This window comes from Cheilinus undulatus, linkage group 20 (genome assembly GCF_018320785.1).
Source record: "Cheilinus undulatus linkage group 20, ASM1832078v1, whole genome shotgun sequence".
NCBI lineage: Eukaryota > Metazoa > Chordata > Actinopteri > Labriformes > Labridae > Cheilinus > Cheilinus undulatus.
In genome coordinates this window covers 19,925,258-19,952,291 of record NC_054884.1, presented here as the reverse complement: position 1 = coordinate 19,952,291, position 27,034 = coordinate 19,925,258, and the positions used below count along the sequence as shown (strand labels likewise).

At 39.4% G+C, this 27,034-nt stretch overlaps 1 protein-coding gene across 1 annotated transcript; it reads right to left on the bottom strand.

Moving 5' to 3' along the window:
* On the bottom strand, positions 1-22,219 carry LOC121528423 (G protein-activated inward rectifier potassium channel 1-like). Its single transcript, XM_041815890.1, has 3 exons — positions 21,371-22,219; positions 1,578-1,794; positions 1-1,244 (listed from the first exon to the last, which is right to left on the bottom strand). The coding sequence occupies exons 1-3, from the start codon at positions 22,037-22,039 to the stop codon at positions 571-573; spliced, it is 1,560 nt and encodes a 519-aa protein (XP_041671824.1). The 5' UTR covers positions 22,040-22,219; the 3' UTR covers positions 1-570.
* Positions 22,220-27,034: the final 4,815 nt, after the last annotated feature.

Genomic DNA, 27,034 nt, shown 5'->3' with positions numbered 1-27,034 from the left:
CAAAGTTGTATTGTAAACCTAACATCATGATACAAATTGTATTATGATCAGAGGTTATTGTTACATCCGTAACTGAGACCCTCTTTTTGGCTTTCCGTGGAAAATCCAACAAGACAAACCAGCTGTGCATAGCTAACGGTTTTAACTGGACAATTCTGTTTGGAGAAAAGGTTTAGCAAATGGTCAGACAAGGTCAGTCCTTATTATGACAGTAACTTTGGTGCTTTATTAATTAGAAAAACGGTGCTTATTTGGGGATTTCAAAGTCTTGGATGCAATTCTGAGAACAGAAGTGAAAGAAACAAGCACAAGGGTAGAAGTGTGAGAAGTCAGTTGGGGGCACAGATGGCGATCTATCAAAAAATGACTCACAGTATGAGCGGATGGATGGCTTATAGGTGTTGTCCTACTATTTGTGGCTTTGGACAACAACGAAGAGAGCCTGCTGTCAGTAAAGGTAAAATACAGGTTAAAAAATAAAACTAATATATCACAGTAGTTTTCAGTTATATGCAATGCCCATTAAGCCTGATTCAGTTTTCAAAAAGTCTTAAAAATCTTCAGCACAAGTCAGCGGTCAGCATTCATTCTGCGTAGTTTGGCCGGTAGGTTGTCCTCCGGCCGACTCCCTACCAAGGGGATCTGGACTGGCATCGGGGTCGGAGCAGCTATGGGGTTAATTGCCGCCGGCAGTCTGTGTTTCTCCAGCTCGACTTCCTCTGCCTCTCCATCCAAAGACAACAGCTGGACCTGCTCCTCTGGCTGTCCTTGCCTCCCAGCTGGGATGGAGCTGGACCTCAGCCTCTGAATACTAAGCGGAAGGTCTCCTGTGCTTGAGGCCTTCCCGCCGGGCAATGGTGGCCCGGTCTTTAGCCCTCTCCAGAGGAGCTCCTCCTTGGTGGAGCTCATGCGCTGGAGTTTGCTGGGCAGCCTCTTGGCTTGGTCCTCTACATGGTCTGCACAGTCAGCTGACAAGAGCCTTTCCCGTCGGCCTCCTCGGCCGCCGTTACCCAGCGGAGGGGACGAGGGGGTAGGTGCGACTGGCAGAGGGTTTGGTGACGTCAGAGGAGACTTTTCTTCCTGCTCTTTGACACTGTAGGGAGGTGTTGGAACTTCAAACGTGTTGTGGAACTGGGAGTAGTCAACTCGGAAGAAGCCCTCCTCCAGTGACATGACGGGGAGGAAACGATGCCCCCACAAAACTTCATCTTCAGTGTATGATGTCCTCGCCTGGCATGTCATTCCTATGACGGAGAGAAGAGGACACAGTAATATTGTCACGTAAAAATGTTGAAAGTAAGCTGTTAAATAAAAATGCTAGCAACTGGGAACAGAATTGAAAAGTGGAGAATTACTGGAGGGAAAAGAGAGACAGATATATTAAAAAACACGACAGAGATGCAGAGACTCTTCTGAATAATTAAAGACCATGAAATTAATCATTCTGTTAAATGTTTTATCTTATATCTCTGAGAAATGCTCTCTGCCTCAGGCCAATGTTCAAAAAATAATTAGGGAAATGAAAGTTCATTTAAAGTTATTATTAAAATGAAATATAGAAAAAGAATTGATCTAACCAGTGGTTTCAACGATTCCCTCCAGGATGACAACGATCTCAAACTGCTCGTTCATGAGGGAGCGCTGAGACAGATCGAAGAACGGGCTCTTGTTGTTGATCTCGTGACAGATGGTCAGAGGCGACACCAAGAAGAGCTGGTCCGCCCCCGTCCCAAAACCCACATCCAGCTCACACTGATCCAGGGGCAGGAACTCGCCCTCTGGGGTCTGCCGAGACTGGAAACAGAGATAACAAAGACCCTTTACTCCTTTATTCCTTTATTTATTTGTGACAATTAAGGATGATTCTCCAACTTTCTCCTTAACTCTTAAAATTGAGTTAAAGGAAATAAGATTTATGTTAGAATTTTATTAATAATATTTATTAAAGGTCACATATATTTACCCCTTTAAGATAAGTTTATATTGGTCTCAGAGGTCCCCAAAACATGCCTGTGAAGTTTGTTGCAAAAAAAAACCCTCTGGTATTGGATTTTTGCATGTCTAAAAACCCCTCTGTTTTAGCCCTACTCAGAACAAGCTGTTTCTCTCTGTGGCTTTAAATGTTAATGAGCTGTCTGACCCCGCCCCTCTCAGGAAATGAATGTAGCTCTCCTGATCCTCCTCTCTGCTGGCAGCTGAGAGGAGAATCATGAGAGGAGGGCGGAACTTTCTTCCAAGCAGGGCGGTCCAACCAAACCTGGGGGCAGTGCTAACTCCCCACATGACATCATGAGGGGGAAATCTGAGAACGGCTTGTTTAAGCACACATTTTCTGAAAGGTGAAGAAAGAAAAGGGGGGGGGGGTCTAATCTTTGGGGGGATTGTAGACAGGCGAGGGGCACATATTTTTGCTAGAAAAACCTGAAAAAGTGTATTCTGTATAATATGTGACCTTTAACACTGCATTTACAAAAACAAGTTACAGTAGGATTTACAATCAAAAACTGACAAATAATGAAGAAAATAAATACAGCGAATGGGAATTTTCAATGCAAATATCCGGTAGAATTTGCTTGAAATTGGGGAACTTGCTTGAAAATTTTCAAGCCAAACTTTAATGGAACTTTAGGGGAATTTAAAGAAATTTTGTTTTTTATATGACATTTTTGAAAAGTTGAAGAATTTTCATCAAATTTTTTTTTGGTAGTGTCTTGGAAATTTGAAGGAATTTGAAGGAATTTCTTTGTGTTTCATAATTTTTAAAGGAAATGTTCCAAGATCTCAAGAGTGTTTAGTGGATTAAACATATTCTTGTTGAAATGACTTCCTAAAGAAATAATTTTGTTTTGTGTTGTGCAGTAAGATTTATTGTCCTCATATGCAGACTTGACTTTTGATAAAAACTGATTCCTGCTCAAAAACAGGGCTTCATACTTATGTTTTACACTTATTGGGTCTCACTAATCCCAAATAAGTGGGAGATACTAAAAATGAATTCCAAACAAAAGCAAAAGTGTCAGGAGAATACCCAACTAAAAATGTAAATAACATTGGATTAGTTTTTTTAATCATTGGTGACTTTTCAGGGTGAAAATTGTACATACTGTGCCTGTAAAGCATAAAAATGAACGTACATAAACTTTAGTTGTTGTTCTCTAACATTGGACACAGTGCAGGAGTGCAGGAGAAAGTTTGGGTTGTTTGGCAAAGGTCAGTTAGTCTGGCTGTACACTGTGTGATTTCCAGCAGATTCAGACATGGATTCTGAGTTGCACGGCTCATTTGGAAATTGGGCCGACTTTCAGCCTGATGGTGTCTCATTTGTCATGCTGTGTAGTGAGGGACACGGGAGCCAGCCAAAGCTCGAACACCTGCTCCTCACTGGTCGGATGGATTCCTGGCATGTTTGAAGTTTTGGTCGAACGACTGTGCACACCAAGCAGAACCATGAGCAGAATCCCCAACTCTGGGGCATTTTTTTTCCTTTGTAAACTGTAAAGACATCATCTTAAATCATCATGACAACAGCAGGGAAAAATGCATGATGTGCTTTTCCGGACTATAATAAAAGAAATACGCAAGCAGGAAACAGGCCTACCTGCTGACCTCCAGCTGACACAGATTATTTATTATTTAACTGCTAGTTGTGTTTGCTGGTGATGGTGTGTGAGAGGGAGATGGTAAGAGTGGTTTTATGTTTGCTTGTAACTGTTTGAGCCATGCAAACAAAACACAAATCTGACTTCAACCTCCATGTATGTATAAGACTTTTCCAACAGACCATGCAGTGTGAGCACATAAACTCAATTTATGTGAGCTGACACATCATCGTGGCTGTCATAGAGTCAGCTTGAAATCGCAGTGTACACCGTGCTTTAAGGACTGGAACTAGTTGAGTAAGTGGAGCAAAAAATTACCATCTGTGTCCGACTGTTTCTTTAATATGCTTGTTAGTCAAAAGCAATATCACACTCAAGGTTGAGCTGTACTGAACATCAGCACAGCTGTGATTGCTTGTATATGCACGAGGTGAGAGCATCACCCCCTCTCATGTGATATAGCTTGATTTAATTCTATTTTTCTCTGCCTTTAATAGAGCTAAAGCAGCAGTCGTGAGCTAATTAGCTTAGTTTAGCATTAAGACTAAAAACAAGAACCAATTAATTCTGCCTACAAAGCAGCCAGGATCACACATCAACCACTCTGAACATTTTATGCCATTTCTTCTGTGTACTACGTGTTGCTCTAGGAGATGTTTTCATTTTCAAAACTATGAGAGTTTTGTTGTTTCATGCAGGTGTAGCTCTGCTGGGAATGCCACCAATTTCATGTTAAAGGTCCCATGAAATCACTTTGAGAAAGCAATTCATCTGATGAGTTTCCACATGACAGGAGACGATGGTGTGGGAGTTAGAGGGGAAATGGAGAGGATTCTGTAGCGGGAAAAGTCTGCACATTACAGGTGTTTATAGCTGTTTACAGCTGCATGCATCATGCACAATTAAGCGCACATTTCTGTTTTTCCATTCGAGGATTGTTTATTTATATCGCTGCAAAATAAAGCTTCATATAAATGTGCGGTTCTCTTAGTTTACTTTAAAGGCTGCACATTTTTTTTCAAATGTAAATGGGTGGCTGTATCTCCCCAAAAATCTATGATGACATTTTTAGGACAGAGTATTTATTGCTTCTACAAAGAAGAAAAAAATGTTCTTGCCACTTTTGGCAGCGACGTGGGAGGATTTGATACCGAGATACAAAAGGAGGGAACATTCTGACATATTTCTGGCACCTTGTAATAAATAGCTAAACAATACATGGAGGAGAGGCACAAAACAAAAAGGTGTTCTCAGGACATTGATGTCGTTCTATATGAGCTCGCTGGCAGACATGGCAGAGAAGGGAGAGAACAAGGGTGTGAAAGAAACGCTCCTCACTTCTTCTACGTCTTTGTCAACATCATGCAGCAACATTGAGACACTTGGCAGGAATCTTTCACTTTTATAGGCGGCATATTTGAGCACAGTACTTAAAAACTCGTATTATTAGCTTGGTTTTAAAGACAAGTATCATTAGACCACAGAGAAGAAGCTTGAGGAAACAGAGCTCAATCAATTGAAGTACTCCTTTAGCTGTTAAATTAAAACATGGGATTAGGTCAGAGGCTCTAAATGGGCGTATAAAACCTCGCTGCTGTCAATTGCAAGCTTCTTACACCATTTACAAAGGGGAACAGTGTTGGTTCACACAGAAGGCTTAAGATATAAACCCCTACAACAAGCAGTATGAATCCCACAATCAGAGAGAAAAAGGAAAGAAGAAACATCATAAATAAGTCATATTCTGCTTTAGCATAATTCTGATTCAAAGTATTTTTTTCTCCGTGCCAACTTGTATGCAGAGTGGCCTCTCTGGCCCTTAGAGTGAGGAGCCACCCGTCCACAGATGGCAAACAGACTGTCATTTGTATTCACAGTGATGTTGAGGACAGAAGGGTGTGACATTTCACAGGAAGACGTCTGTGCCCACAGATACCCGGCTGGCCTTGGTGAGGGAAAGTGTCACCCATAGAACTGTATCAGTGAAGGGCACTTTTGCATTATTCAGCCAGAGAGCCTTTGTTACACTTCTACCGAAATCAAATCAGTTACTTTTCATACAAAAATATCCTTCAGTTTTATCCAGCAAAACCATTTAAATTAACCTTGCTGCAGGGTCATCCACCAACACAGTGCACAAGCACACATGCAAGTACTCAAACACTATAAATGGCTTTAATTTTCTAATTGTCCTTCTGACCTTGTGGTTGGTAAAACAGCTGCCTGTGTAGATGTAAAATCTGCCTTATTCTGAACTGTTGTGTATGCTTTGTTCTCCCTGCATTTTACACAGCCATTTCACCCTCTGTCCTCAAACAAGAGTTGTAAAAATAGTTTGGCATTTTGGGAAGTATAAGTCCTTGCTGAGAAAAGTGTGAGAAAACAAATCCAACTCATGTTTTACTGAAAGTATTACACTGCAGCTGGCACCCATTTAGCTTAGATCAGCAAAGATACAGCAGTTATAACAGCTACTATCCTTGTCCAAAGGTAACTAAATACTGTGCAGAACTTTTATGCACATTTACACCAAAAATTGAGGCAAAATAAGATGTAGATGTGGCAAGTAAGCCTGCCTGAGGGCACCATTGGGCTGGAAGGAGGATTGACACAAACCTGGTCATAGTCTGGACGTCCTTGCAAATTACCAGGGGTGTGGAAAAATAATCTGATGACAATAATAATAAAATCCACATGTTTAGGGCAGAGTAAGGGATGAATGTGGAAAATTACTAGGGCTGACAGCCTCAAGTTGATTGGTCGATTAATTGGTCGAAATCGCATATGCTACTTTAATTGGAAGAATCCATTTTTTGCAGGAGTGAAAAGGGAGGCGTCATGTGTTTTTTTTTTCAGTTATCTAGTATTACAAAATATAATTTACAAAAAAAAAAATCTGAATATAACTATTCAAATAAAATTTAGACTACTTGTACCTTTAAGGGTGATTAATTAGAGGTTAAATACCCGGAAAGTCAAAACAACATCACTAGGACCCTCCCACCTTAGAAGTGAGCAAAGCCCGTGAAGCACGTTTATACTCTGTTTCCTGTTAATTGACAACATGCCGAAAAAAACAGCGGTGTGGCAACATTTTGTTAAAAAGGATTATTATTCAATTACAACATAAGGTGGTTATACTGCAAAAATCGAAAGATTTTTAAGTTCATTTTGGGTCCATTTTGAATTTTAATTACCACCTAAGTGCACTGACTACATTGTCAGTAATAAGTTTGATGTAGAAATAACATGAAGGTTTTGTTTGTTTGTTTTTTGGTCCGTCCCACAACCAATCGATTAATTGATGATCTGGTGCAATTTTAGTCGACCAATTTTTTCTTTGGTTGACAACAGCCCTAAAAATTATGGAATCTTTTTAATGTCAAAGTGAAAACATATTTCTCATAAGGAAAGTCAGTTTAACAAATGTGTGTAAAGTAAAATAAGTGACTTCATAAATATTCACCCCCTTTGGAGTGGGTGATGTATCTGAACAGAGGTCCAGCAAATTGGTGCTAGTAGTCTCACTTTTAGTGAAATGGGGATCACTATTGAATTTCCTTTAGGATCAATAAAGTATCTATCTATCTATCTATCGATCTATCTATCTATCTATCTATCTATCTATCTATCTATCTATCTATCTATCTATCTATCTATCTATCTATCACCTGAGTGCAGCGAAAGTGTCTCAGGTGATTGTAGTATAAAGACACCTGTGTCTGGAAGGTCCAGTTATTGATTAATCAGTATTCCTGGCTACCATTACACCATGAAGACAAAAGTAAGCAACTCAGAGAAAAGGTTATTGAAACGTATAAGGGGATGGATACAAAAGTTTTCCAAGTCACTGAATATCCCCCAGAGTTCATCATCAAGAGATGGAAGGCACATGTGCAAACTACCTGGATCAGACCATCCTGACAGACTGAGTAACGAAGACTAGAGACAGAGGCCACCAAGACTCTGAAGGGGTTAATGCCAACTCATTAAATCGTGAGTAGATTTCGCCAAAAGGCATGTGGGAGACTCCTTGATCAAGTGTAAGAGAGTTTTCTCTACCAGGCCATTTAACTGGATTACTATCTTTAATGCAGTATGTGTGCACAGTGGGAGAAGTGATTTATTGACTGGGGCTCTGCCACAGTGAAGGCGATATGGACCCCTTCAGCAAGTCCAGACCTTATTCCTGTTGACCTTGCTAACAACATAGCAACTGGTGAAAACATGAGAAAACTTTACATTTCTCCATCTGCATACACACTCAACACCTTACTGTTTAATCTGCAGAATCTTTTAGACATTCAAAAAAGGCAAATTTGGGAATTTAAAACATTTCAATACCCACATACCTTTGTCAATGGCACTAATATTTTCTTCTTTTAAACCCTTCCCAATCTCCTGTAAGTGAGAGGAGCACATACAATTGTTTCAAAATACCTTCTATGCTTCAGTGTTTCTTTATTTATCTCTCTAACTCATTTAAAAGTAAAAACTGTCAGTGAGATAATGCAGGCAGGTGTTCCATTTGCTAGCAATGTTCATACAAGCAAAACGACTGGATACCAATTTCCTTGAAAATTATATTTAAGTCATTCCAGTCATGAAAGCAAATGCTGCTGTTTTTTCAGACAATGTTTATCGCTCCATTTACTGGCACGGCAGTGTTTCAGAAAAATTACGCCTCTGCTGAGAACGGAGCAACCTGCTCGATGGTGAAGGGTTCCAACAAGGTGAAAGCCTTGTGTGTTCCCTTACTTCCCATAAACAGTGCCACAAGGGGAAAATTAATGGCCAATGGAAAAGAGCCTGATGTAGAGGGAGTGCTTAAATTACCGAGCCACCTGAGAGTCAGGTTAAGTGAAAGCAGGCCCAATCCCTGGCGGCATGCTTCTTCTTCACCGATAGTGTATGTCTCTGTGTGCAAGTGTGTATGTGAGAGGATTGCAAAAAGCACAAGTAGTGAAATTTACAAAGAAGAGTATGTGTTTGTGCACATTTTTATATGTGTATGTGTCTGTGTCCTCATGCAACCTTTGATGTTGCTGGACATCAAACTTTACTGGCAAATTTCATGAGGCAGCTAATTTCATTTTCATTAACATGCTTAGGCTTTGGAATCTTAAATGCTTTAAGAATGACATGCCATCATTTCCTAGATTGTAAATAAAGAAAAAAAAACAGGAGAAATGTGAAGTATTACCATTCCTACATGTTCAGATTCACCAGCTGTTGAAAGACTGTAGGCAGTGATTATCTGGAGAGGCACAAAGGTAGCCTTTAAGTCCTTGTTCCAATTACAGATGGTTACAGAGGTGAGTCAGTTTATTCCTAGAGAGTCTGTGATATCCAACTTGCCTGTGAAACTCCTCCCCTCATTAATATTTTCATCTGGAATATGCCACAAATATGTTGAAAAAATTCAACTTTTGTGGTGCATTTTGAAGAGATTATATGGCAAACAAGCTGCAAACTAGAAAACAGGCTACATTAAGTCATACATCTTACAGCAAAATTCATCAGTTTGATGTGAAATATCATTATTTATAAGTCGAAAAAAAGTGTCGTCAGATGGTGTTCGCTGTTTAAAATATGTTTATACATTTCAGTAAAAAGTAAGAGAGCATAATTTGATAAGGAGAGTTTTAGGAAAACTGAAATATCGCTGTTGTCGGGGCCAAAGCTTCTTATCTCAAAAAACTCCCCATTTCTCAGGAAATTAAATTAAATTAAATTAAATTAAAAAAAAAAAACTCTATTTTTCAATTAATGTAGCATTTAATGGTCATAGTCAAAGTGATAGCATTTAATGGTCATAGTGAAATTGGTTAAAACCCACTGGCAGGTGTAAAGAGTGACCAATAGCACTCTGTTATGAGAAAGAATTAAAACCATGAAAAATGGGGAGACAAGGTTTTGGCCTGTTGCCAGGGATATATTACATTTCAAGCAGATCAACTTTTTCACATATTTTTTATATATTCTCCGAATATATTTTCCAAACTACTGGATGGCCAAAGAAAAAAAACCATACCAGATTATCCTCTCCCCACGGCTACAGGTAATTTCTATCAGGGTTCTATCCATCCATAAAACCTCCTTGCATTGGAAACTGGGAGGAATCATCTAAATATGTACCTGTATACAGACATCAGTCACATACACAAGAGGAAGTGACGCGTAAAGTCTATATGAAAATGAAAAACGTTATGCTGGCGTCAGGCCAAGACCTCAAACTCCAATATCAACACTTTTCAGGGAATGAAAGAAACGTTTTACAATTAATTTAACACTGAATGGTCATTGTCAGCATCTTTTGACACTTTTTATTGCTTTAAACTTTGTTGAAACCCAATGACAGATACAATGGTTGACCAATAGCACTGATTTATGAAAAAGTAATTAAAATAATGAAAAATGGAGATACAAGGTTTTGGCCTGACGCGTGCACCACATCATATCACCTCATAGCCATTACCACTACAAGAAGGTCTGACTGAGTGTTAACTTGACTGTTTGACAGTGTTATATGGTGATATAAGAAAGATTGACTATTTTAGCTAGGAAGTGGTTAAATGCTAAATTAGCTAGTTTTCTACAATATGATAAAAAAAAGGTGTAACCTCTAGCAAAAGGTATTGTTAGAAAGTAATTAAATGCTTAGATTACTGTTTTACAGAGGTTCAAGATACAAAAGTACCTAGCTTATGGAAGCATCAGCTAAAAGTGCGATAGCATTAGCCACACAATATCATAAAAAAAAATCACTTTCTACATCGTAAAAATTGTTGCTGTTTGATGTGTTGATATGAAGTGATAATAAAGGCTGGACTTCTAGCTGTTTGCCAGGTGTGTAAATGTTTAGCTACTGTTTGATACTGTAAGAAAGAAAGCTTAAATACCCAGTTATTGGAAATATCCTATTAGCAAGGAAGTTACTGGTTACTCATATTACTCCTAATACACTTGTATAGAATAACATTTTAAAGGCGTGAACTTCTTGTAATATTAGCTGGTGAGCTGTACGCTACAAATGTCCTGCTGTGGAAAGACTGGTGTAAATTTTAAGCTAATGGTAATGCTAGCTTGGAGAGGTTTGAAAGTAACATAATATAAAACATAAGCTCATTACTCTATGGTGCACAACAGAATAAGACAGGCATAAAATTTAAGCAAAAGGTGTTAGCTATCAAGGGGTTGTATGCTAACATTAGCTGGTGTGTAAAAAGTAGATTTTGTTTTATTAAATAGTTGTTAGGACTATTCCCAAAACGTCTTACCTAAAACTCAGCAGTGAAAAAACAATAGTATATTTGTGGTCTTATTATCAAAGATCGCCTTTATGAATATGCTGTAAGCAAAACTCTGTTGCATTTAAGAAGCCATTGCCAGTTTCTCTGCAGCACTGTTAAAGCTCCATTTCTTTTGTCTTTCTCTGTATCCCCCTTTAACTGCTTGTTAGTAATGCGGAGTTGTGCTGACGTCTTCCTGCCAGTCTAGCTGAACACCAGCGTGCATGCCTGTCGATCTGCTGCTACTATTCCTTATCCCCAATCCTGCTGCCAACCAAACTATTGAGACCAGCCTTGACTGACAGTGACAAGCTGTCACTCTCCTCCCTCCATATTGTCCTTTAGTCCTGTTAGTCTACAGTTTATTCCTTTATTCTCTCTTGTTGAGGCATTTTGGAGCTCACATGCACTGCTGGAATACCAGATGCAAACATGGTGCTTAATCTAAGAGTCATATTATGAAAGTGCTTCAGGGGTCAGTGAGCACACCGCTGCATTCTTTTGATTTATTAATGAAAATGCATTAATATTAATGGGAATTCAAGGACGGTTATCTTGTTGAATTAATATGCATTATAAAGAAATGCACACATTGCACATAGCTACTGATTTACAATTTGTTACTTTAATTTGATATATAGGGTATAAACTGAAATGTAGGCGCTTGAGTGATCCATCCATGAGGGTAACTGCATTAAAAATGGTTGGCCCCAATATTCAAAGGGACAGTATATAAATACCTCAGCATTTGTATTAGCGAGCAGATAACATTCAAAAAACGTGCATCATATTCTCTAAGTAATAAAACCTTCTTTCCTGTGTGTTGTAGAAAAACTCTGTTTGATGCTATTTTGTTTCACTGTTAGATTACAGGGACTTTTTGTACAGGCAGTTTGCTTCTTTCGCAGCTTAAACGTCCCTTGATGCAGTTTTCCATTCTACTCTTACGTTCAATAAAGGTGATGCCTACAACACTCATCCCTGCACCTACAAAAAGGTCAGATGGTACTCTCTCTGTGAGAGACTTGACTGGCATACTTGCTCATTTGTAAAGCACTTATTATAATACCTCCTTACATCTCCTCCATGCTGGTCTGGTCCTCTGGAGCACATAACACCCTCTCTCATGACTGGCTAACACTCTGGGTTCCTGCAGTTTATTCTAAACTCAGATGATCTGCTTTGGCTTCTTTGCCCCGTCTGCATAGAGATCACCACAAAACACTTTAAAAATCAATGATCTGATGAGCCTTTAAGAGCCTTAGTTGTTTAGCCATTAAATTCCAATTGCTCATCTTTCATACATTTAATGTGTTTGTTTCATAACATTTTTTTAACTTGCATTTATTATATTCTTCTGCTTCATGTCCAAACATCTTTTGGACAAAAAGAGTGATCATTTTGTCAGCCCCACTCTTCAGCTGTTTTAAGTCCTAAAGCATTATTTTAGGTTTGCAAATCACAAGAAACACAAAGTAATGACCAAATCCCTATGATTTTACTGCTTTAGATAATTAATTGGATGGGTGAAATCTCACTGACAAGTCTAAAAGCTAATTTTAGCATTTGATCAGCTCCTCACTTAAACAACTTTAACGTAGCTCAGCCTTTAGAGTTCACCATTAAGATTTTCCCTGTGCAGTTTTCTTAACTGTTCAGTAGCCAAATTAAATCAGAAAAGGCTCGGAGCGAAGCTGATGCTCGCTTGTTTGCTTGGGTTTTTATTATTTTAGGCCACTAGGAATAACTGAGGGCTGCTGTAGATGTGATAATGGGTGTAACTTCTAGTGATACTCTTGAGTATATTTCTTGTGGCTTGAACAGCATTGTTTTAAATGTGCTGATCCCTGTCTGACTGAACCAGGGATTTGATTTTCTTTAAATTAATCCTGAAATATTAGCAGTCTGTAGAGGTAAAGGTGAGATGGTTTATAAAGTTGTGTCCAACCTCCTTTAACAGAACGTGACAGCCCTACTACTTTGTAAATATTGACACAGAACTAATAAAGTTAGCTTAATATGCTGGTGCACTTTATCTACGGTGAATTCTCCAAATTGTCGCCCCATCTCTCTGCAGTAGGAGGCAGGGAAATAATCATATTACTCAATTTGAGGTGTAACATAACAGTCCCATATTTTTATCTTTCAATCGCCCTAATTATTGGGATTAGCACAGGTTCCTCATTCAGTTACAACAGTCACACATTCATGCAAGGCATCACAGGGTTGGAAAAGGTGGATATTATATGTCATTCAAGAGGTTTATCCTGAAAACCAAGTTATTTAGAAGGTATCCTCCCTGAAAATGGACCAAATACTATTTCTATATATATTATTTAAACACTTTCCCTGGTTTATTTTCACACTAAAAAAAAATGGTAACAGGAGTTATAACACAATAAAGTAATGCCCTTTATTATGTTTTTCAAGTAAAATATCAGACTGCATTGGTACGTGAGTTTGGTGTGGACTGAAAATTGTACTGCAAGTCCCATGCTCAGTCTACATGAAATAATGAGTCAATATATACACGACTTTAAAGAAAATGCACCAAAATCTGCTGCTTAAAAATATGCTCCCCAGCCTCAACATTTTTCAAAATCTGCAGTTTCCAGGTCCTACAAGAATTTACAACCCCTGACTCTCCCTGACTCAGGGTTTCAGTTGCCATGTCGCAGCATGTTTGCACAGCTCCATCATCAGGATTTACTGCAGCACGTCTCATTTCTCCACTCAGCTTTGTGGGCAGCCTGTTTCACTCTGACCTTGAGCCGTGTGTCACCTGAACACAAACCATGCCATTGTTTCCCCAGTGCAGGAAATACTACTACAGGGTGATGTAGAGTCAATTTACTCTAGGACGCCCCTGCTGTAAAGTCTGGCAGCTCAGCAGTTGAGCTTTATGGGCTCTAAAGCATCATTCTGTCAGTTAACATACTTTAAAAGAGACATTAGATCATTGCATCTGCTCAGCAGCCATCCTTTTGTAGTATATGAGTCCAAGGAAATCCATGAAAGCCATAAAACTGCACTGGAATGAAGTGAACTTGGAAGAGCATGTTTTGATTGTTTGCTGTTGTCCTCAGGAGAAGATCAATGCCACATAAATGTGGAAACTTCAGTTAGATAATTGGGAATCTTATGCATGTCTGACCTTCCACCAGCATATTAAAAGCCACGCCTTTAAGGTCGATTTATCATCATTTAAAAAGATCATCAGTCACTGGCAGGAATCCCAGACCATAAATCAATTGATGTTTGAAGAAACGCCAAGATCTGTTTAACTAAAACATGAAAAAAGTGGGTGAGAGGACTTCAAACATTCCCACTGTCCCATGAGTATTCTGATCTGATTATTCCACACTCAGGCTGGTTCATTTTCCTCAGTCCTCAGAGGTAAAGGCAGGTACAGTGCAGCTCGAGTACCCTGTAATGCATCTACCTGTCAACAGAGCTGCAGCACTCAATGCAGGGTTTTTCCTGCTTTTGTAGTTGCTGAACAGAGCTGCTCAAACTTTGATATTCAAACTTTCCCTTTGTCCCTTAAAGGGATTTAATAAAAACCATAATCTACATCCTCTACATAATCATTCTTTAATAACAGATCTGCAGCGGGTCTGTGGGTCTAAAAGGAAGATGTCTGATATGACATTTATTAATAGCACACTCATGGTGCAGGCAGATCAAGCCAAAGTCAAAGATGACAGGATGTCCCGTAGGTGAACATAGGGAAACTTCTACAGAATATTAAACTATCTCAGTGTACCGTATAGTGCTGTATTTCCATATGTGCTACAGACTCATCTATGCTGGTTTGTTATCAGGCATTCTGTTACAGTATAGACTTTAATATTACCTCCTCAGTGAAGGTGGAGCTGTCATGGCTGTGTGATACTGCAGTGTGATGTCTGACACAACTACAAGGAGGATGTTGAGGTGAGGGTGAACCTGCTTCTGTAGACTTTTGTCACAGCTGGGAGACATGTTTTGTTTCAGAAATGGTTCCAAACAGAAAGACAAAAAACTACTGAAAAGTGATATTGAACAATACAGAGCTAGCAGTGAGAGGGGGTTTGATTCCTATGTTGGACATCTGAGAACTGGTGACACTGCTCTTGGCAAACTCTCTGACCCATCAGCAATATCTTGATGTCACATTACGGTACCACCTCAGAATGCTTCAGTCGTCACCAGAGGTGATACCACAACAAAAGTACCTGGTACCAAGTACGTAACCTAACATGATAGACTGTTCACGTATCTACTGCAGGGGATATACACTATACAGACAAAAGCATTAATCTGCCTGACCATTACATAACACCAGCAGGGACTGTAGGGACATTGTAATCAAAAATATGTACTTTAATGTGAAGTTGGCTCCCTTTTGCAGCTATAACAGCATCCAAACTTCTTGGAAGGCTATCCACAAGAGTGTTTTGTGGGAATTTGGCCCCATTAATTTTGTAGAGTAGAGCTGTCCTAACTTTTTCCACTGAGGGCCATATACAGAAATATATAAGGATGTTGGGGTCACTTTGGTATCAACAAGGTGAGGTACAAGTTTGTAAAACCAATATAATGTAGGTTAAGATATGCTTAGTGATTTAGTATGCCTAGATGGTTAGTTCTGCCAGGAAACATTGTCAAGAAACACACATCACTTCCAGCTACAAATATTTCTTTATCATCATTTTTTTATTTTGAACTTATTGCTGTTATGTATGTTTGGTAGTGTGGCTGTTTTGGGATCCCCCTGCCCTCCCACGAGCCTACTATATGTGGAAAGCATCAAGCATCCTGCTCTTCCTATGCCAATAAGGAAAGCCTAAGGCAGGGAGAGAAGCAGCAGAAGCCCCAGAGCAGACCAGGCATCAGTGACAACTGAATGACATTGATTAGGTCATAAGCAGAATAAAGGAGGAGCTGGGGTGGAGGATGGTTGCAAGAGCAGCTTGAATTTTTGAATAAGGTGGCAATAGACCGATTAGCCAATAGTGTGCTCAGAGCAAATCATCTGACAAAGAGACAATCATTGCCAGGTTTCTGAAGATGCCAATCCGATTTCAGGGGGCCCTGTTTGGCCCTACCTACCACTGGCTCCGCCCCGGAATGTTATTGTTGCTATTGGCAAGATATTGTTATTATTGTGGTTGTCAGTATGTTTACCACAGTGTTGTTTCAAGTTAATCACAAACACATCAATAAATTCTTCCTGTCAAGATGTTTGTTCACAGAATTAGCATGGTGGCACAAAAACTCTGAAGTACAATACAGCTAGGCCCAAGCTTCATGTACAAATGTGGGCCATATTTAATATTATTTCTAGAGTCTAGAGTTTCTAGAGTCCACATTTGGCCCCCTGGCCATAGTTTGGACACCCCTGCTGTAGAGCATTTATAAGGTCAGGCACTGATGTTAGACCAGAAGGCCTGGCTCGTTATCTCTGTTACAGTTCATCGAAAAGGTTCTTGATGGGGTTGAGGTCAGAGCTCTGTGCAGGCCAGTCCAGTTCTTCCACATCAAACTCATGAGACCATCTTTTTTTAGTCCTGTCTTTGTGCAGAAAAAGGCCTTTCAAACTGTTGCCACACAGTTGGAAGCATCGAATTGTCCAAAAGGTCTTGGTATCCCAAAACATTAATGTTGCCCTTCACTGGAGATAATTATTATAATTATTTATCACAATTTGATATTAACTAGTATACTGTAGTTTAAATCTGGTCATTGTTGCAGCTCTAGAGCTGTATTGGCCTCTGTAGAAGAATAAAGTTGATGATACAGCATGTGTTCCGCTGTGATTCTGGGTTGAGTAATTATGATTACCACGCCATATTTTCTTTGCTTTTCGCAGCAGTTAATTAAAGAGTCACTGATAATAAAATGAAATAGTATCATCTAGAGAGAGCTGTAACATTAGCAATAATAAGTGGTGAAATTGAGGCATTAAATGTGTTAAACTGAGTAACTTTTATTCCTTTAGTGGATATCAGTTTTTTTTCTGCTGTAATCAAATGAAAAATTAAACAGACTGAGGACATAATGATACTTTAGGCGTTAAGTGCAACACAAAACATAAGCCATATACAGGAGCTTTATGGTGACTCTCCCAGAGGTTCAGAAAGTAGACTGTCACTAAAGATCACCACAGTACTCCACAGAGAGATGACACAAGCACAGCTAAGTCCCTCTGTCATAACAAAGCACCACTGCTCTTTAGATATCTGCAAATGTTTGGACAGAGAAAAAGTAGGTTTCATTTATAAACCATGAGTACTTCAATGCAGACACACAATCGTGCAAAAAAACTCAAAGTGTGAAGGACTTTTGGTGCAGAAATAACGCTGTATTAGTGGAGAAAAGAGTTATTGTCCTCCAAAAACTCTTTAGAGTAAAAATATAGCAGATGAACTCTGAGGCTCTAGTTCTCACTCTATTTCCTCAAAGATCATCAAACTTAACTTACTTTAATCCTGTTTTCTTATCTGATTTGTTTCGTTATTTCCTTTTTTTATCAAAAACGTCTTATTAGTCTTCATTCAATGTGTGATTTATGATTTATATTTGATTTCTTTTAGTCCTCCAATGCAATGCCTTCAGACGGTTGATTTGTGTCCCCTTCACTTAAATCTGATTTGCCAACCTTTATGCTGAAGTTAGGATAAGTGGTGACTTTGTACCTATATCTTTTAGAGTCCTTAGAGGATTCAACAATGGAGATATAGTGGTTTAGTAGTAGTTTATCCAAAATTACAGGCCTCGCTAGCAATGTTGGGTAGCATTGCTAGTTCTTTTACTGTGTTATACAGAGGAAATATATGTGTTGGGTACTTTGCATAAACAAAAAATGAAAACACATTAACTACTCATTCCAAGTGTTGTTGATTGTACACTCACTTCACACCACAGGCATGCAGCTATATGCACATGTGCCAACATGTGGGAGGGAAACAGAAACTGTACAGATGCTTCTGGGATTTTCTTTCCTCTTTTTAAAGCGTTTCGTGACAAAAGGCAAAGTAAAACAGGGCTTTTTTTAATTAACAGGTTACATTTATGAGAAAAAAAAACAACAAAAAACAGTCATCTGGGTGCACTAACACATTATTTTATGACAATCTACTAACAAAAAACTCTCTATTTTGGTGCTGGAAATACTATTAAACTAGTTCTTAAATGAAAAGCTGGTTTCAGGCCCACAATGTTGTTTAAATGTCGTGTCTAAGCTGTAATGCAGCCACCTGCCACCAGCCAGGGCTGTAGCTCCAATAAACAGCTAATGTTAAATGCTCTGCTGCCTTAATGTAAACTAGTAAATTGGATGGATGTCATGGTGTATGCAGTGTGTGTTGTGTCAGGTTATATAATCATGCGAACCAGGCAATGCATAACCAGCACAGACAGGTGTACATCAACCTGCAGGGAGGACCACGGTCAGTGGTGCTACAGATTAGGGATGCACCAATACATTATTTCAACATCAGTATTGATATAAATTGTTAACTTTTTACAAACATCAATACATCAGAAAATAATGTGGCATCAACAGATGTTAGCAGCATTTTTTTGTTATGTAGTTTCAGTTTTAATGTTGGCATCTAGCAAAGCTGTGGATTTAGAGGTTTTCTTAAGCCAGAAAAAGTCATCTACTATCACAAATATGAGCTGGTTTTATGGTCAAACATGAGAGAAAATGCTGGCATTTTTGGAGTCTTAGACCAAAACAAGACCAAACAACAACCAAAACAAACCAAAGGACATTGTTGTCCTAAGATAGTCCAGCTGCAGCCCATACATCTCTGATGGTCACTCTCACAAACCGTTCATCTGAGACAACAGAGCGGAAATGCAACTTTTGAAATATAATCAGATCAGACTTTCATTAGGGGCTAGGGTAACAGATGAGGTAATGGTTAGGATACAAAGTTAAAATTTAATATCTAAATACAAAATGTTTCATAAAGCTGAGTAAACAGTGTGCTTACAGGAAAAAAGCTCATCCTTCATGAAAATATTCTAATGCAGCAAGTGTAGTTTATGTAGCTATGTTAGCTGCTTAAGCTATGTAGATAACAGCCCCGTAGCTAATGTAGCTAGCATAGCTAAAGCAGTTATGTAAGCTATGTAGCAATGTGAGCTTTAGCTACGTTTGCTAAAGCTCACATTGCTAAAGCTAACTTTCATAATTATAAAAATGTTGCTTAATCTGTACTCTTTGCAATGTGGTTATTTCATGAATTTAACTGCCAGACTTTGTTTATGAACAAAGTTGACAGAAAAAATCTCAAACTGGAAATACACTGTACTTCCTGTCTGAAACAGACAGTGTCTCAGATTAACGGTCTGCAGCCAGACTGGATTAGAATATGGCAGAAACAAACATGTCTAAAAAGCACGTCATTACAGGAGCGCGAGGAGGGCATGCATGCATTCACATTCCACCATCAATAAAAGTTACAGCAATTTCTTACAAAGTGGGTGAGAAGTTCATGGCCACAACTGACATAAATTTGTCTTTCATTTGCTGTTTCGTTGTTTCTCTTGTCCCTCTCCTCTTGTGGCTTTTTTCTACCCCTACCTCTCCCTTTTCAACCCCAGCACAGATTCAGTAGAGGGCTGTCACCATGAGTCTGGTCTGCTCAACAGTCCTGCCCATTAGGAGGGAGGTTTTTGTGTCCACTGTAACGGAGCTAAATACTGCTAGTAATGTGCTCATGTTAAATAAATGTTTGTCTTTATTATAATAGTAAAGTAATATACACTGGTATATTATAATAGGCCACACCAGAGAGTACAGTCTAGACCTGCCCTCTTTGTAAAGTGTTTTGAGATAACTTCAGTTATGAATAGGCATAATACAAACGAAGATTGATTGATTGAGATTGACTGCATGCAGGCAAACATTTTATTTCACTTCATTGTTGTAATAGGATGTAAAATGTGCTTGGTTTCTAGAGATCTCGATAAATCAACACATTATATTTGAAAAACTAGCTTTGGTATCCCAAGATAAAGAGACACGTAAGTGAAGACCTTGGGAAAACAACCAAAATTGTCTCTATTGCAGCAAAATTAAGTAAAATTAAATATATGGGTGTGCAGCTGCTTCAAGTTTCTGTACATCACGGACTTTTTAACACTTTTTAGTCTCACTTTGGTGTCAGTTGGGAAACACTGGTCTAGCTGAATGTCTGACTTCTAATTTGTGTTTTTATCAACAGTGAAATTAGTCACAGAAACATCCAGTCCTCACTGGGACAAACATCCATTACTGTTCCAAATGTGACATGTTTTACCAGCAGTCTTCTACTCATGTATGATCTCAACCTACTTTTCTTCATTCTGTGTTATTGTGTAATTTTACTGTTCAGCTTATATGCTGGCTTTTTTAGCGTAGTAATTAAATAAATGAACAGAAAGGGTTGATAAATGTTACTCATCTGAGTGTGCTCACAAACTGCATTCTCCTCCGTCATAAATCAGTGCCCCAGTTTAGCCATCCCAGTCACAAAAATCTGGATCTGTTTATTTTGTATGGTTTAAGTTGTGTAGCACGATCACATTTTGGACCAAGTGATTATGTCCATGCACCCCGAGTGCAAAGGCTGTTATCTTTGAAGCAGGCTGCACACATTTAAATCTGGCCCATGGCTCCTTTTCTGCTCTTTCTGCCCAGTTTCCAACTCTATCAAGTGTCCTACTTCTATAGCAAAGGCATAAAAAGGCCCTTTTTTAATCACACAAAAACAAAACACGGAAATAAGCAAGTATAATTTAGCACATAGTTTCTAAATGCACAGGTTTGGCACTGTCAGCTTGGTGCTTGGGGTTAGTGACATTTCATCTGCCTCCAAGTAAGACCTCCAAAGTCTTCACCCAAGTGCCTTCCACAAAGTATAGAAATGGGCTGAATCGATCTTGGATTCAATAAGCCTACTTTCCTCACCAACTGTCCCCTGGGGGCCCATTCATCTCATCTGCAGACAGCTGAAGCACAGGCTGAACTTAGATATACGGCCCACTGACATCCATTCTGCTGACTGAGGAGGGACAGTTTGTGAGGACCCTGACTCCTTCAGAACCCCCCACCCCCCTAACTCTCTCTCTCTCTCTCTGGCACTCACTGCAGCTCAGAAGGGAACAGGAAGAATATTAAAAATGAGATAAAAGAGTGTTGAGGACCAGTGCAGCTCTGAGCAAGTTGCTGCAGGGGGCAAATGGAAATGGTCACTCATTATCATACATCTTCTACTAAAAACAAAGACTGCAAATCATAGAGACCCTCAGGGAGTGCAATCAATTCTGGAGATGAATGGAAATTCAATGCATGACTTGGAAAGCACTCATAAAACATAATGAGCTATTTCAGAGCAAATTAAGTGACTGTCAATTAGCCTTAGCTCTGATAATGGCGTTTCAATATTAAAAGAAGGAAAGTGTGGCTACTTGTGTGGTGATTTTTTTTATGTTTTGTCTTACCTTGATGAGTTTGCACCTGATCTGCGCTGATACCATATGGCTGTTCCGCAGATTCCCCACGCGGAACATGAGGCACAACTTCCCGTCCCGCTGCGAAATCACCGCGTCCTGGCTGAACATGAGCGTCTCCGCGCGCTTCTTCGGCTGCGACATCTTGATGAACATGCAGCCGATGAGGAAGGCGTCCACGATGGAGCCCAGGAGCGACTGGAAGAGGAAGAGGATGATCCCCTCGGGGCACTTCTCTGTAATGTAGCGGTAGCCGTAGCCGATGGTCGCCTCTGTCTCGATGAAAAAGAGGAACGCGGAGGGAAAGTTGTACACGTTGGCGACGCACGGGGTGTAGGACGAGTCGTGGCCGCCGTGGCTCAAGTCCCCGCGGATGTAGGCGATCACCCACCACATGGAAGCCATCACCAGCCATGCCACAGTGTAAGTGAGGATGAAGATGAGTAGATTCCAGCGCCACTTGAGATCCACTAACGTGGTGAAGAGATCTGAGATGTATCGGCTGGTCTCTCCGCCAAGGTTACCGTGCTGGACGTTGCAACGGCCGTTCTTCTCCACAAACCGCTGCCTCTTTCTCTTCGCCGGGGCTGAAAAAGTCATGCTCCGGTTGGTGTTCACCACCTGGTAGTCCTCTCCAAATTTCCTCCGTAGGGCTGACATTGTCTACAGCCTGAGTAGCCTATAGTGCAGAATCCGGTCGGGCTCTTTTACGCAAGTTTGGCACCCCCTTCCCAAAATCATTCAATAGAAATCAGTGCGTGTTTCGCATCCTGTGAGATAAAGATGCTCCTCTCTTCTGTAAATTAAGAGAGCAGAGATTCTGCGCAATGCATGATTCACACTCACTCCTTTACGCACAGGAGTGAACTTTTTGTTCATCCATGGAGAGAGAAAAACGCATTAAAAGTGGCCTTAAAAAACAAGCTGTATTCAGATAGCTCCATTCAAAGACTGCGTCCTTGGCAGATCCGCGGAGGTGATGATGCCATTCAGTGAAGATGTGAATGTGAGCAGCAGCTTCAGTGCAGTTACAGTGCGCACTGTAGAGGAACACGCTCTGGTGGGAGTGACTTCACTTTCAAGAGTGAACACGGGGGGCAAATTTCTCTTTAGAGGAGGGGGGTTGATGGAGTCAGTTAATTTTTCCCTGTCATTATTCCCCCGAGAGAAATAACACATTTATCAGCGAAATCAACCGTGCTCTACAGTTTCTTCTCTCCTTCCCTTTATCCTTTCTTTTAATCTACACTTTAGTTTAAAATGATTTCTTAAATGCAGGCTTAACTCTACAGCAAGGAGGCTGTTCTAAAGAGCTTGCCTGTAATGACCGGAAGCTCTTTGGTGCCCCCTAGTGTTACCTCGCCGGAAGTGAACTTGACACTGAGCCAATATTGACAGATAGCCCACAACATGAACCACATTAATTGGTAACGGTACTGAGTGTTTCAGACTGCTGGTGGAGACATTAGGGGAGAGTGGGGTGAGTTGTGCCAGTTTTTTCTCAAAGTGACTTTAAAGTAAGGCCATGACAGTAATGCCTCCAGCTTAAGTATGTACATATATTTCAGGATGTGGTGCATAACTTTGGATCTGAAATAAACTGTTTAAGAAATAAACAGGAAAAAAATGGTCTCTTGACAAAACTTGCCCCCAGTGTGGGGTTAGTTGTGCCTTTAGGGAGATATATATATAAAAGCAAGACAAATTCAATACAAAATTACTCATTTAAGGTTTATTTGCATATCATCACCCTATTAAACAATTGGCATAAGTCAAGTCTAGTTTTTGGAAAAACACAACAAACTGAAATACACAATGTATGATATCTGTGAATAATTTCAGGCAAAAAGGCACAGGCAATAGATGCCTGTTGACATACGCTGTCTGTCAGTTATGTAACATATAAGAATAAAGTGACTTAGGCCACTTAAAATCTGAATAAAACTGCTCTTTAATAACATAGTGCAAACCTAAAACTGAAATCAGTGTTAGCTAAATTAAACAAATGGCAGGTAAATCAAAAACTGACAAGGCATGCCCATCTCCTTGCTTCTCCAGCTGTTCTTGGCCCTTCTTTGTTGGGTTCTAGGTGTGCAGGTCTCGGAGTGGTTGTGTGGATTTGTTAGGGTGGGTGTGTTGGTGTGTGGGTCTGAGTGAGAGTGCGTGTGGGTTAGGGTTGAGGTCTTTTGGTCTGGGATTTGTGTCTCTGGCACAACTTAACCCAGGCCTTTTGGCACAAATCACCCCAGCCCCAACGTTTTGAAAACTAGCATGATCCAGCAGTTTAGAGCTAACATCATGCTAACTGTATAGACTCATTGTGTAGCCTACTAAAGCACTAAAACGTGTGAAATGTTTTCACACTTGTCTATAATTGTTCAGACACAACAATCAAAAAACGTTGATTATGGAAATTTTACTTTGAAAGGTAAAAAACAGTTTTTTGAGCTAAAATGTGTTTACCTCTCATGCCATGTGTCTCTGTTCTTTGCAGGATGAGTGAAACGGATGGCTCTTTAAAAATATGTGGTCATATGATCAATTTCTTCTATGGTTTTCGAGAAACAAGGGGTGGCACTACTTCCCCCCTGGCACAAATCACCCCACTGTCCCTACTCAGCAAATCTAGCAACATGTAATCATTTCAGTATTACAGTTGGTGTAAACAAGACTCCTAAGTGAGTTCCTGTGGAAATATCACAGTTATGTTTTCATTAATTTGGTTTTCTAACAAGTTTTGGCCAAAAAGACGAAAAACAATATTAATGAAATACTACATTTCTCTAGTAAACATGGCATCATACCTCCTCTCCATCTTTGACAAAGTTCCTTGTAGTCTAAATGGAACAGTTTTTGACCCTGTATAATCCAGCACAGCCCTTCTCAGATTGTCACTTTTGGTGTGTGTCTCTTTAAATGGAAATGAGCTCCTTCTAGCCCCGCCCCTCTCTTATGTGGGGTGTGCCAACACTGTGGGCCTTTCTGGAACTGCTCCCACGTGACTCCCATCCCAGCATGGAGTTGACTGATGCCACAAATGAAACTTGAAGGGTTAAAATAGAACAGCAAGATAAAACTCCACCCACTGCCTCCAAAATCTGAACTTTATGTTGTACAATTTCATGCCACTTAATAAAAACTACAGATGTAGACATGGGTCTATATGTAAACATTGTTAAGATGTCTACATGTAGAAATTGTTTATAGACATTTATATGCCAATATTAGATGTTCGAATATAGACATTGTCTATTTGCAGTAAACTTCCCAGTGTCTACATGTAGACGTTGTTTCAACATTTATATCCATTGGTCCAGCAGCTTTATATTGACATTTTCTCATCATGTTTTTGCAACTATTGTGTAGATGTCAACATATAGACCGATTTTCAACATCTTTACATAGACATTAAGATGTCTATGTGCAGATATTATTTGGAAGTCTACCTACAGATATTGTTAGTATATACAGTGCTTAACAAATTTATTAGACCACCCTAACCCTAACCAAAGTAAGGTTTATGACACAGCTGCCCTAAATTAACAGCATTGGTAATTACCAAAATCATTTTTTATGTTTCTGCAATGGTTAATACAACAATATGTAGAAGCTCTTTAACAGAAATGTTATTTTTAATGCTAAAATATAATTATTATTGTTATCCATGAATTTTCAAATTTACTGATTACAAAAAACCTGAAAAAATACTAAAGCACATTAATATTTCTTGATTAATATGTCAAATTATAGTTATTTATTTGCATTCCTGAACAGAAAAATGAGTTTTAGTGGTTGAATTTTATGCTTGATTAATTTCTGACTTCTCAGACCCAGTGAGTCAGCTCAAATTTGGGTGAATTCAGTTTGAAATTCCTCATTCCTGTTCAAAATGGTAAAACTTGGAGAGCTCACTGAAAATGAAAGAGTCTGCATTAAAGCACCTTATGATGCTGGATGGTCTTTGAGACAAATATGACAGGTGGTCTAATAAATTTGTTAAGCACTGTATATTCTGATGTTATTTGGATGCCTCTGTATAAATTGTACAAACATCTACATGTAGACATTGATTAGACACATACAAATAGACACTGTTTAAAAGTCTACGTTTAGAAGTAGTTTGGATGTCTTCATCTTGAAATTGTTTAGACATCTACATATAGACATTTCTTAGATGTCAACACTGTTTAGATGTCTATTGACATTGTGTAAATGACTACATATAGACCAACTTTCAACATCAACACGTAGGCATGGTTTAGACAAAGGTGATTTCATAGTGTGGGAAAGTGAGCCTCCACCAACATTTAGACATTTTTACTTTCACATTTTTGATATTTTGGTCTGCATATGTTTTTTGACATTCATTTTTACCAGGCAATCAGTTCTTTGGTTTCAGTAATGAATGCATTGCCAGTACTTCCTGATCATTATGCTCTTATTTTGTGGGAGCTATGAGTTTGCATTTAAGCAGGTGATGCAGGATTGCATAACTGCAGATCATCCTCCACCTTCAGCCTCGCCTGGAACACATTTTGATCATTGTCGGTGCCAAAAACCTGCTTTTGCACAGGCTGTCTCAGAGCCCATAATTCCTTTTACTTCTTGTCAAAAAATACCCCTGGTTTGGTCACTAGACTTAGTGCTTCTGTCTCAATATGGCTTCAGGGATTCATAGGCCTTATGCTGTCATTACCTTGTACATCTTTGCTAATTAAACACTTGGGCTATTGAGTATCACCAGGAGCAATGCAGGAAAATCCTAACTTTAATAGTCGACTCTGGTATAGTCTATGACTAAATCTGTCCATACACAGCAACTTTTTTGGTATGGTTCAGTGCCTCCCCTGAAGTCCTGTGGCGCCCCCCAGGGGAGGCCCGCCTCCACATCTAAGCAGACATGGTTCAACATCAATATGTAGACATTACTTCATCGTCTACATATCGACATTGTTAGGACATCTACATGTAGATATCTTAAGGCATCTATATGTGGACATTTTTTAGACATCTACATAGAGACAGTGCTCAGATGTCTTCATATTTATTCATTAGACATCAGTATGTAGACATTGTATGGATGCCTTGACATTAGTTTGATATTTGAATGTAGACATTTTTTAGACATGTGCATATAGACAGTATAGTTAATGTTTAGACGTCTACTCATAGACATTGTTCGGACATTTGTATGTAGACAATTTTTTAAAGTTCTTAAAAATTTGTTTCAGTGTCTACAAATAGTAATTTAAATTATTTTAACAACTATGTTCACTGTCGGAACATCTACATGTAGATATGTTCCAGGGTCTGACAAATGTCCTCCTGATTGGCGTTCTTTGTAAGCTGCAAGATTCCTGGTCTTGTCCTCCTGTCTACCATTGCCAGCCCTGCCTAGCATCAGCAGTGTGCTCTCACTTTCAATCCCACACACCCCAGCTGAGTGGGGGTTTAAGATTTTCCCTGGTCCATCCTCAAATTGTGCATGTAAAATAAATCTGTAAGGAGCTCAAAGCCTAAATTAAACCTTTGGTCTTCTCCTGCAATAAATGTTTAAAACATTTATGAACATGAGTTGTCTGACTGATGAACAATTAAGTGTGCTTTCCACACATTTGGAATATAGAAACATGTTTGTGCTCTTCAAGAAGTGTG